Raw genomic sequence first — 13,533 nt, 5'->3', positions numbered from 1 at the left:
TCTTTATCTTAGAAATACACTAAAAAGGATCTTAGTCAAGATGATCTGAGCACTGTTGCAGGATTCAGATGAAAAAGATGTATGAGAGTTTCACAAGGAGACCACCACCACCCTGCTCTGAAACATGGCTTGGAAAAGAACAGATCTCATTCTTGAAACATTCTTCAATTAGTCATTGATTGTACTTGGTATCTTGTATAAATGCAATAGAAGGAATGCCTTCTAAAGTCCCCAACGGTTAGGGACTCTTGTAAATATATGTATCAGAACATTGTAACATCCCTTATAAAGGGACTATCTGAATTTGTGCTTAGAAGGAATGCCTTCTTCAATGTCCCCAACTAAGGTTTGGGGCTCTTGTAATGCATCATTGATTTTCAAGACACTGTGTCCTGGGTTATACTGAGGCCTTTCTTCCCCATTCTTTTTTCCCCCAGTGCCTACACTTTGAACGGGGATAAAATGTAAACTTATTACAATTTAAAAAAAAATTATAAGGCAAAAGCATATTACCGATCATTAAAAGGTAATATAAATATTTGTTCATACCACAACAATACAAGAAGTTATTACATACATGGCCTTGCTACATATATGACTACTTCTGAAGTTGATTCCATCCCTCCCTTGAATGTTTGACAACATCTTCTTGTATCCATCCATTGGACTTGATATGACTTTCTTTTGAGGTGATGACCCTTGGAGTAGGGTATGTCCATTAACTACCAAGTTGCCACCCTTGTTGCCAACCACAACTCTTCATAGCTTAATCACTTTTCATAGCTTAATCACTTTTCATAACTTATTATTGTTAAGTCTAATTTATCCCTTATTCATTTTGGAGGGGATCAATACTAGAGGAAGGGGGGAGAATCAATTAATAAGGCAGTTGTTATTTGTTATATACATGCAGCAATTCCATTTCCCTACGATTTGTTATGGTCATGATGAAGTGCTGTTAATTCACTATCGACATCAAGAGAAGACATTGTGAAGTCTTACCATCATAATACAATTTCTCTTTGGGCATGACAATCTGCCTTAGCAAGATTGCTTGTCTCAAGCAATTTGAGATTTGGATGTTCAAATATCTCACCTCCTTCCCCATTTCCATCTTCCATAGGTAGACCCTTCCATTTAAATAGGTATTCCTTGATAGTTGTGTTTCTTTGTCATGTCCCCTCTTTAACTCCTTCTGGTAGTGATATGTGAGTTAGCCTATGAGAGAGTCTCGTAGGCTGGCAAGAGTGTTTAGAGGCTCAATCAGGGTTATAGTGTTCGGATTTGAAGTTTCTGACAGTGAGGGCACAATTCAGAGGAGTTCCTTAATTATAGGAGGAGACCCCTACTTTCTAGGAGGTGGAGGTATCATCCAACATTGAGGTTATAGGAGACCGTCCCCTGGTTTCAATTTCGGGAGATTCGGAGGTCTTCCTACTTTTTAGGGTTATCCCTAGATTTGAGAGATGAGACTATCAATTATTTCATGATATCTGGCATTAGTCACAGGTGGTGGCAAGTTCAGTTTCACCTTCTGATGGTGATCTGGCTATTAGTTGGCTCTTGGGGAAATATTTAAATATATTTAAATATTTCCCTAAGTTAGTAATTAAATATTTAAATAAGGCTAATTTATTAGCCACTAGGTTGAAATAAGGAGATTTTTGGCTCTAGTTGGTCAGTTGTGTTGGGGTGTGATAGTCCGTTGGAAAGTGCCAAACCTCTACTATTTGATTTTCAGCTACAAGAGCTTCAGTGACGCTTGATACTTTTACCATGATTGAAATAATGTTTTTTCCTCTATGTTGGATGCCAATAATGGAAATAAACATTATAACCCAAAGTTTCCACTTAAGTCATATTAGGTCATTTTTAGGGTTTGAATGCCTAGTAGAGAGTTATAAGGAGAAGTAAATGAAGGAAAGATTATCTTTTACATTATTCATCCATCATTTTGGGCGCTTGGCTCTGGTAGAGCATTCCTCCAACTAGGACGCCAACCCTAAGTTGAGAGAGTAAACTGTTTGGGACGTAACCCTCAAGCAGCTGTGATTCAGCAGGTCTTCAGCACTATTTTCAGGCAGAAAGCAAGCAGTTTCAGCAATTGCAACCCTTCTTATCTGATCTTCAGCAGCAGCCACCATCTCAGATCTGATCTTCAGCATTGGGCCGCCTTTTCTACACACCTGGGCATTGGAATAAGAACAGATCTGCTGAGCTGTAGCTGGCCGCCTATCCATATCTGGCGTCGACTGTAGCTAAGGTACTGGGTTGCTTTTATTTTTGTAACAATCATTATTGGGTTCGTTTGGGTATTCCCAGCTTTCAAGTGTTGTGGTTTTGGATTATTACTATACTGTTTAAATATTGCTGTTACTAGTAGATATTGTTACACATCTGTTTTGAAGAGAAAATATAAAAAATCAAACACCAAACTTCTGCACTTCTGTCTACTCTGTAAAAACACTTAAAAATTGCAAGAGAATTCTATTTATTTAAATAAAATTACAGCAGATCAGTGAATCAGTCTGCTAGGGATATTTCATTCTTAATCTCTTTTCTCGCACATGAAGAACGGTCTGTGGTTCCAGAATCAGCTTGCCTTTGTCATCTAGTGGTGGCAACTCTGGGCATTGGGGAATGTGTTGTCCTAGTACCTTCTTGAGGCAAGACACATGGAACATGTTGTCAATCCTGTTGTTTATGAGTAGCTTCGAGTCAGAGGCTGCTCCTATTTTCCTCAAAGTTTTGCATGGCCCAAAAAATCTGGGCTTTAATTTTTCAGCCGACTTACATTGATGGATGATAGTTTATCTTGTTGAAGCCTTGAAGAGACCAAATCCCCTACCTCAAACGTTCTTTCAGTTTTTTTCCTATCTGCATACACTTTCTGCTGATTTTGTGCTTGGTGTATGTTGTCTCTAAGTGTATTATTGATATCCACAATTTGTTATATGAAGTCCTTAGCTCCAAGCACACAATTCTCTAAGCAAATCAAGTTGCCAAAAGATGTTGCCTTACATCTGTATAATGCTTAAAAAGGAGTCATCCCTATGGATATGTGTTAATGTTTAGCCCAGAAATAATGATAAACAGCAGAAAATAAAAAAAAAGGTAAAAAAGACACAAGAACTTATCCAAGGGAAAACTCTTCAACTTGAAAGGAAAAACCCAGCCACACCAGAAAAAAATCTCTTTTATTGATATAATAAATGGTCAAGAACAATGCTTTCCACTTGATAAGGCTAACTTGACACACAAAGGAATCACATATATATAGAGAGGATTGAGAGACACAGAAATTATAATCTATGCTCAAAGGTATAATCATACGAAACTGATATCTTTGTAGTTCACTTTCCCTAAATAATAACCAGTATTTTTAAAATGATCATAACATTGCCTCAGACTGCAATGTGTTGTCGAAAACAGACTGCATAAACACATCCTTTTTTAATCATAATGCCTCCAGCCTTCACTTCCTTCTCCTACCTTGTTTCTGCTTAATCACTCAATGTTGAATACACACAAAATATAATTCACATATGCAATAATGAGCAATAATAATTAATATCTGACGTCCCCTCAAATATATAAACAAACACTGCCAATAGAGATAATAGATGCTTCCAACCAGCAAACAAACATAACACAAAGATCCTAAATGGTGCTGGAAGAATCTGAAAACGACACATGAACAAAAACTCTGCTTTCTTCAATGCCTTTACCACATACTGATCATTCAATGATCAAAAATAATATAAACATCAAAGAGATACACATAAACACAATACACAGATGCATAAAACATGTGACTATGGAGCAAATATTCAAAGGATCTAACAGACTATAGACTGCAGAAGAAATGATCCTTGAGATGATAACATAGAAGGTATTCGTTTCACAACATAGTTCCCTCTACTTTAATCAGAAATAAGAAATGAATGTCATCCAGAAGTTCTCGCTACAGAATTTCCTCACTTTCCGTGTGTCTCCAAAAATCACGGTCTTCAAAAAGGAATACCAATAAAGTAATGAATCACCATACACACAGAAGAAAATGACAAAATAATATTAGATCTCTGTTAAAAAGGTGAACAGACTCACCAAAAACTGGAGTTACAAAATAAAAATAAACTATGAAGAAATATGAACCAACACGGAAGGAACTTGACAAGTCTAAAACTGCCGACATAGATTTCATTTAGTGCGAAGCCAAAAAAAATTTTAAGACTCAAGGATAACAGTCAACAACAACGATGCCAAAGAAACATTGTGACAAGTGAACTTGATGCCAAGTAATCATCCACGTTGGAGCTTGAAGCCAAACCACGAACAACCAATAATAAATGCTAAAAAAAAACGATTCATAAGCAACTACTAAAAACAACCAAAAGCAATCTTGAGAGAGTACTTGAACGCACAAACACAAGAATTTGAAGCCATCTTAATATGAGAGCTCAAACAACATCAAGAAGAACTTGACAGGAAAAGAGAAATGTCATAGACAAGAGGAGATTATTCACACAGCAGAAACAAGGTAGATAGATTTTGAACGCAGCAAAAAAAAACTTTAACACCTATGCAATCTGCATCAGATATACAAACTAGTGAAAAAAAAGTTCCCTAATTGTTGTTATCAAACCCGCTTTGATACCATGCTAACACTTAGACCGGAAATAATGATAAACAATAGAAAATAAAAGAACAAAATAGGTACAAAAGGCACGGCACAAGAACTTATCCTAGGAAAACCGTTCAACTTGAAGGGAAAAACCCAGCCACACCAAAAAATAATATCTTTTATTGATATAATAAATGTTATAGTACAATGCTTTCCACAGAGGACTCACATATATATAGAGGATTGAGAGACTCTTTATATCACAACTAAAGGTCTCTTCAATTTCCTAAAAAAAAGTCTCTTCATATTTCCAAACACGTGACTCTTTGCATGACACGTCTCTTCATGTAATATTATCATAAATATCTTCTCCAGCTGTTGACATAATACATAGGTATTATCTCAATAGAAAAATCAGAGATAAAGATCTCTATCACAGCTACAATCTTCAACAATATGATGGGTGTTGTTGTAACAATACTATCCCAAGTGTAGCCATTTAGCCCATCTATTTCGTTGTTTTGTAGCATAGTTCCTAAAAAATCACTCCAACCATTTATTGATGATCTTTGTCTGCCCATCTATTTTTGGATAGTAAGTTGGGGATTAGTTCTTTGTTAGCTAATTTGAATAGCTCTTCCCAAAATATGCTAGGAAAACAATTGTCTCAATTGCTCCAAACATTTTGTGTTAGACAATTTAATCTGACGACTTCCTTGAAGAAGATTTATGGCCACAATTAAGGGCTCTAAAATTTGTTGATATGGCCATGATGTATGTGTATTTGGTTAGACAATCTGTTAAAGGTGATTAAATTTATTTCAAACTTTAAATATATATATTTTTTCAATTTTCAAAATATGATTCTTACTAATCTGCAAGTTGTAATCAGAATATTGATAATGTTGACCTTGACAAATATGAAGGTGATGCTAAATCAATATTGAAAGATACCAAATATAAACTCACAAGTCTGAATCTGATCTAGTGGTATTTGATCTCCAAAAGGCAAAATATTTATTGATTTTGATGTCCTCTGTTTCGGATCGGATCTTCATTATATATTACTAGAAGGGATACAATCCATGAGTAGATGTGTCTCCACAAAGTGAAGGCATGTCCGTTCATGGAATGCCCGTTTGAATGTGCCCTTTCATTATGGTTACTACATCCAATTACTAATTCGGCTAAGCAATAATTATGTCTTTAACAAACATGATCGAAATAGTCAAGTTTGTAATCTCTGCATAAACAATTATCCAATCTGAATATAATCACCGATAATACATGCTCGATCGGGATTACATATGGAACATGAAATAATAGAATCTGCAAACAATAGTCTTCACACGCAGATCATAAATATACTTAGGACATATCAAGTTTCAAAAATTATGAGTGGTAATCAATTTCCAAAACTTATGTCAAATAATGATATGACTATATACAATTAAATATGTGTGTGTATCAGTATACACAGTGTATATCAGTATACACAGTGTATACTGAGATATATATACACAAACATATATACATCATCAAATCGATCATCATTCTTATATCTGACCAAAGATACTATTTGTTCAACACTCCTTAGCTAGGGAAGATAAAGTTTTGACCAAGTATAGATCACAATAGTAGGCTCATCTAATGAGAGAAGAGATATCACCTCACTCATGATATCAATAGATATGATATGCTTGAGAATATCAAGTCATGTGACATTTTTCATTAAATATTCAAATTATGGTATGTGCACTGACATCAAGCCTCATGATATCTACCATAACAAATCACGGTATATCCACAAATACACTATCCACCATGAATATCTCATAAGGATCATAACAATCTTCAAGTGATATCAAGTCTCATGATATCTATCAGTATGTCCAAGAGATACATACTAACTATCATGACATGTTCATGGATACCAAGTCACATGATATTCATCATGATGGTAATCATTGTAAAGTCGTCACCTTACAATGTCAAATACAAGTGTTCATTATCTATAAGATCATCGCCTTTCAATAATGTAAACAGGAAGCCCATAAAGTCATGGAGTCACACACATGACAAAAACAGTTTACACATTAAACATCTTTTAAATATATATAATAGTACAAATAAATAATTTTAAGAGTCGATCTCAATAATGACTTACATTTTCAACCATACCAAGTTTCTTCCTTCAGTGTTCAACGTTCACTCTGGGAAGAGGCTTGGTAAGAATGTCTTTTGTCAAATTGCTTGTATTAATATACTCCAGCTGAGTCACATTCCTCTCTATCATATCTCTCACATACTGGCAAGGAATCTCTATTTGTTTTGATCTATCATGGAACACTACATTCATTGAAACCTTAATACAACTCTAATTATCACAATGGATAATAGTAGGATTCAGGGGCTTACCAAATAATCCCCAAAGCAATTTCCGGAGCCATACTGCTTCTCTTGCTCCCATAGAGGTTGCAATGTATTTGGCTTCTACTAAGCTTTGAGCCACCAAAGACTATTTCTATTGATCCATGAGATCATAGACGATTCTAAACTGAAGCAACATCTTGATGTGCTTTTCTGATCGATTACACTTCCAACCCAATCGAAATCAGGGTATCCATGTAGATATAGACCTACATTTTTGTATTTAAGACCATATCCAATAATACCTTGAAAGTATTTGCAGCAACAACATGTATCTCCTTCGGTTCACACATAAACTGGCTTTGAGCATTACCCATGCTTGTGTTGACCAAATACATCAATGATCCAATTATTTGTCTATAAAGTGTGGGATCTGCAAATTCTGATTTTGTTATTTCTTCCTTCAATTTGTGCAAATTGGTTTCAATAGGTGTAGACATGGGTCTACAATCCAACATTCCAAACTTTTCAAAATGTTAATGATATACTTTACTTGATTAAGAATGATGCCACTTTTTTTTTGCCAAAGTTCCAATCCAAAGAAGTAATATAAAAAGCCCAAGTCCATGTCAAATTTTGAAGCTAGGCCCTTCTTACATTGAGTGATAAGGTGATCTTCTCCTGGGATCAGCAAGTCATCAACATATAAACTAAGCATAGTTCCTAGACTCAAAACTGGCTCTAACTTGGCAAGGGTAACTCAATCGTAAACCAGCTCGAACTCAGCACTGACTCGGAAAAGCAACAAAACCTTTGAAATTTAGAGATTTTTTAGAATTTAAAAAACATTCCATGCACCAATTATTTAATTAAGCTTAAAGACACAAAAACATCATAAATAGAAGGTAATTTGATCACATACATAAACATACATCGATTATGTAAGCACAAAGGTGAATTTTAGATGTATTATAAAAATTAAAATTAAAATTAAAAATAAGGCGAGTTAGATGAGTCAACCGATTTAGCTACTCGAGTCAGCCGAGTCAGCTAGCCAAGTCAACCAAGTCAACCATCATGTCTCAGAGGGTCAGGGTCAAGTTGTTTTCACCTGGCAAGGGTGACCCAATTTGCTAACTCGGGTGACTCACAACAAGTCTCAATTCACTAAAAATAAGTATTAACATATCACCATTAATTACCTTAAAATAGAGATTTGGATCTGCATAATTCTTAGAAAATCCTAGTCCCATAAGATAGCGATCAATCCTTCATACCAGGCTCTTGGGGCTGTTTAAGTCCATATATGGCTTTCTTCAATTTGCATACAAGTGAATCTGCATTATGTATCACAAAACCTTTAGGTTGCTCTAAATAGACTTCTTTAATGGTCCCATTCAAGAATGCAGTTTTCACATCCATTTGATGAATCTTCTAACCTTTAGCTTCCACAATAGCTATTACTGCTCTAATAGAGCTGTCTCGAGCAATAGGTGCAAACGTCTCTTCATAACCAATACCCTCCTATTGTGAGAAACCTCAGGCAACAAAACGAGCTTTGTGTTTCTCTATACTGTCGACTGCAACATGTTTGATTTTTAAAAGCCATTTGGAAAAGACAACAAATTTCTCTATTGGTCTTGGTACTATGTCTCATACATCACTTTTCAAAATGGGTTGATACTCTTCTATCATAGCATCTTTCCATACTTGATGCTTGAGAGCTTCTATAACACTAGTTGGTTCTTAATGATCTCACTCATTAGGGCAACATAGTTGGAGAATTTATGGGGTCTCTTACTTTGGCTATAAGTTCCTTTGGGTGTTGCATTATTCTCAGCTTCTTCAATCATATTTGTGTCCCAAAGTGATCTCTTTTTGTTGTTGTTAGGTTCCTCTTCTGAAGTAGACTAGTTTTCATTTACGGTATCTTCAGGAGACTCCCTTTGAATCTCAGGGGCAATGGTGCAGGGACACCCACATGAAGAACATTTCTTATCTATATCATCTCCACATGTACATAACTCCACCGTGCATGTTAGGTTAGGTTCTTTCACGTTAGCAAGTCTTTTGATTGCATCAAGTTGTAATAAACTATTGTTAGTTCAATATTGGCATTAGGAGGAGGAACTCTGTAAGTCTTACTATCGTAACACAATTGATCTTTCAGGTTTGCTGTCAAATCAGGGCATGACAATGGCCTTGAAGTTACATTGTAAGTTACTTAGGTTCCCAAACACACAACTAGAACCACACAGCAAAACTCACAATGTATACTTCAAAACAAAATATCACAGCTAGTCCATCGTGTAGACTAAATAAATGGACCAAAAATGAAAGCAAACTCTTTTTGGGTGACAGAAGATTCTTTAGCCACTATGATGATCCTACATTACTAAGTCAAAAGTGAGCTTTATGAAGTCACCTCAAAGCCTTAACCATGTCCTAGACTTGCAAAAAAAAATTAGGGCTATATTTGGATGTAAAAGTCACAAGGTTGCATATTGATGTTTATGTTTATGTACATGGATAAAATTCTCTTGGAGAAGATGCTTGAGAGATACAATGCTTGCTCCTAGATTATTAAGCCAAGGAGCAAGTGCGCTATCTTGTCAAAGGAATTGGAGCTAATTTGAGCATATTCAGTCTGATAAGGGAACGAGTTGTTGTCTAGAATGTTAAGAAATATTGCTTAACATTGCACTAATTTGCAATTATGTGTGAACAAGGTGACAAAAGATTCCAAAAGATTCGCCAATCTCTTCTTCACAACTCCAAACCATTTTAGAAGGCAAAGTAGTTGTAGATATTCTGGACACTACTTGAGACGAATACAAAAGCAAACCTTGTGATGATGATATTGAACCAAGGTCAAACTCTACCAAGTTCTTTCAATATTCAAAAAAAATTGATATAAAAAGTAATAAGTACTCCATAGGAAGTGTGGGAAGCATAAGATGCAATAGATTTTGGAAACCCACTTTTGATCAATTTTCGATGGCTTATATGTTTGACATCTTGTATATTTGTAGAAGCTATATTTGAATCTGTTATACAAGCGAGATGATAGAATAATGGGATGTTTATTAAAAAGGAACGGAATCATTCTTATAGAATGTACAAACAAGATGTTTGTAAAAAGAAACATACATTGACAAAAAATAGAATGCAGAGCTTTCCTACATAGACTAAAGACGACTAGATTATTACTAAGTAATTGGAAAATATTTTCTTGATATTAACAGTGATCAAGAGATTAATTTATATAAGAGACTGAACGATGTTTCTTGAGGAAATAATTGTAAAGAATAGAAACCTTCTATTCTAGAAACAAGAAACTAAATACTAGAAACATTCTAATATTTACAGGAGATTACAATAGATAACCATTAGATACTAAACAGAGATAATAGAATTTATCCATTACCGTAATACCTTCCTTTAATGGTTAATCTATCCAAAGCACAAAGCTGTCAAAAAGCGTAAAAGGCAGATTTTGTTTGCTCAAAGTACTCTGCATTGTTCACTGTGAAGCTGCGAACAAGATTGCTTAGATAGGGCAGCTAAGTGCTTCTGACATTCAACCTTCACGTGCCCATACTTGTGGCAATAGTTGCTTTGAATGTTCTTTTTCCTGAAGCCTTCTGAAGTTGGAGTAGAGGACCTTTGCTGAGAAGACTGATGTGAACCAGAACCACATTATAGTTGTCGCAATATCCGAAGATGGTTAGCATTTGTTGTTTCCACATGACATAATTGTGACCGTTGCACTTTTGATTTCCCTCGAGCAAAATATTAGTCAGAGATGCCATAGCACATTTTTTAGTGAAAGAGCCTGAAAAGTTGTGAAGGCACATACTTCGAGCCAAAAAAAATAGAGGACCCAAAAAAAATGAAGAGGTACCTAGAAGAGAGCTCAAAAAACCCAAAAAGAATATGTTGTTGGATTCTCGATCCACTGGCTCAAAAATTGAGGCACCCAGAAAAAACAGATGACAACCCAATTGAGCTCTCGAAAACCCACCAAGAATCTATAAAAAGTTTTTGATCCGGTCCAAAAATTTAGGGTTTCAAACAAAAATGGCCTTGGCTACAAAAAAGCTTCAAAAAAGCTTAGAAAAATGGTGGATTTGCAAAGAAAATTGCAAAATTTGAGCATGAATGAACAACAAAGGTTTGTAAAAAACCTAGAGCATTCCAAATAGGCAAACAACGACCACTTTTTTTTAAATGGAAAAACGGGCCCCAAAACAGACGCACAATTTTCAAAGAAATTTGAACGCGAGTGGCAAAAAAATATGTGCGTGAGTTGCAGAGAAATGGCACCCAACAGACCTCCACATGAACAGCAGAGAATAACCCTCGATTTTCAAAGGATTCAGTCACGCTAATTGCAAATAGAAGGGTGTGAGTTTGTAGACGGGAAAAAATCACGAGAGTTACAAACAAAATGGCACAAAAAAAAATTTGGCAGAAAACCCTTGTAGAACCAGATGTTTTAGAAGCAAATATTCATGAAAATAATTTCAAAAATAAAAGGCAGATAATTTTAACCAAGAAATTATAATTAGTTTCAAAAAAAATTAGAGTATTGGCTCTAATACCATATTACAAAGTAATTGGAAAATATTTGCTTGATATTAAAGACTGAACGATGTTTCCTTAGGAAATAATCGTAAAGAATAGAAACAAGAAATTAAATATTAGAAAAATTCTAATATTTACAAGAGATTACAATAGATAACCATTACATAAAGAAACATTCTACTTTGGAAGATATTATCCTAATGCCCTCCCCTAATGGCCATAATACGAATGAATGAACATTCTATAGTAGCTGAGACCCTTCTGGATCTGCAAAATGTTAGAGACCAAGAACTTTTGCAGAAGAGTAATATGAGTTGGAACAGATTGCAAGAAGCAACAGTTTTTGTGACAAAAACTAAAGTTTTACAAGGCATCGATTTTTTTTGGAAAACATGGTGAAAACCCTAAATCCCCACATCTTTGTAGATTAGAGAACCCAAAAAAAAAAATTTGAGGAAAAAATGACAAACTCAGAAAACAAAATCTCACGCTAACATTGCGGATTACAAATGACTAGATATGATTTTTGCGGAAAGAAATTGATTAAAACCGAATAGGCACAAATTTTGAGAAAATGTTTCGGCTGATTGAGAAAAATCAAATGAATACCCAAAAGAGATCTCAAAAAACTAAAAAGGAATCTGAAATCAAAATAAAATTCCATCTAGTATGGAATTTGAGGCACGGAAACCCAGACGCCTAGAAAATTTTGAGACGACCGAATTGAGGTTTCGAAAAACCCACCAAGAATTTGAAAGTAGACTTTTGAACCAGCAAGAGAAGTAGGAGTTTCAAAGGAAACCCTAGCCGGCTGGGGAAACCTAAAAAATTGCAAACAAGCTTCAAAAACGAAGCTGCCGGTGAAAATAGTCGTTGTTTTTTTCTCAAAAACAACCTTGAAAGAGGTTGAAAATTGTGTATGAGCAGAAGAAAACACCACAAAGAGACCATGGGTTGCAGAAATGGGCATGCGAGTTACGAACAACTTTAGACAGGTTGAACAAAAGTAGAACAAGAAAACTCACGAAAAATGCTGTAAACTGATTTTTGAACAAAAAACCCAGACAGATCTATGAATAAATGGATTTATTTTGATAAAATTAAAGAACAGAAGATTTCATAATGAAATTCTAGATTTTTTCAAAAATAAATTCTAAACTTTGATAATAATTTACACAGTTTGGATGATAGAATAATGGGATGTTTATTAACAAAGAATGGGATTGTTCTTATAGAATGTACAAAAACGATATTTCTAAAAAGAAGCATGCATTGACAGAAGACAGAATAGGAAACTTTTCTATACAGACTAAAGATGACTAGATGACCATTGAAGAAACATTCTATCTTGGAAGATATTATCCTAATAGAATATTCATCTAGTTCGACATTCTTGTACACTTCTTTTTTTATTTTGAGAATTCAAGAATGAATAGTAATTCTCGTAAAAAACTACTTTAGAAAATGAAAATGCAATTACTCAAAATAGTCAATGATACCATGCCAATAATTTTGTCATATTTCACTAGACCCTAAGGTTTTGATACTGCAGAGTCTAATATCTAAAACACAAATTAACTCGTTTAGGCTTGTAAATTTGTAATACAAAAGACAAGAATCATACTTGTCTCCAATTTGGCGTTTCTCGATCTGTGATATTTCATAATAGCGTAGTGCAGCTTCTAGAAATCTACGTTTCATGTCCAAAATGCGTGCATAACAAACCTGAGAAATAACACACAGAATACTTAAGAGCTTAATAGATAATTTCTAATTAGCAGAATAGGGAATGATTGCAAAAAGTTAGAATGATTACCTTATATTCCAAATTTAATGCTTCATCATGGCTATTGCTCACCAAAAAAGAAGCTTTTTTAATAAATATTTCTGCATTAACAGCATCATCATCCTGTCAGATGACAGAAACACTCTTGCTCAATAGGGAGACAAAC

The 13,533-nt window shown here is 34.8% G+C and overlaps 1 protein-coding gene across 3 annotated transcripts in view; it reads right to left on the bottom strand.

Annotated features, from left to right (window-relative positions):
- The window catches only part of LOC149533607 (COP9 signalosome complex subunit 4-like), an 86,556-nt gene that overhangs the window by 69,959 nt on the left and 3,064 nt on the right, over positions 1–13,533 (bottom strand). For all 3 annotated transcript variants that reach the window (XR_016356822.1, XR_016356823.1, XM_089803898.1), the window contains exons 5-6: positions 13,398–13,490; positions 13,206–13,306 (exon numbers count right to left, since the gene is read on the bottom strand). Coding sequence is in view for 1 of the 3 variants with exons in the window: in XM_089803898.1 (XP_089660024.1) it covers positions 13,206–13,306; positions 13,398–13,490 (194 nt within the window). In the remaining 2 variants the exon portion in view is untranslated. The remainder of the gene's footprint in view (positions 1–13,205; positions 13,307–13,397; positions 13,491–13,533) is intronic.

The sequence above is a fragment of the Cupressus sempervirens genome, chromosome 10 (genome assembly GCF_028749045.1).
Source record: "Cupressus sempervirens isolate cs-2001-9-10 chromosome 10, ASM2874904v1, whole genome shotgun sequence".
Classification (NCBI taxonomy): domain Eukaryota; kingdom Viridiplantae; phylum Streptophyta; class Pinopsida; order Cupressales; family Cupressaceae; genus Cupressus; species Cupressus sempervirens.
This window is presented reverse-complemented; position numbering and strand designations above follow the sequence as displayed.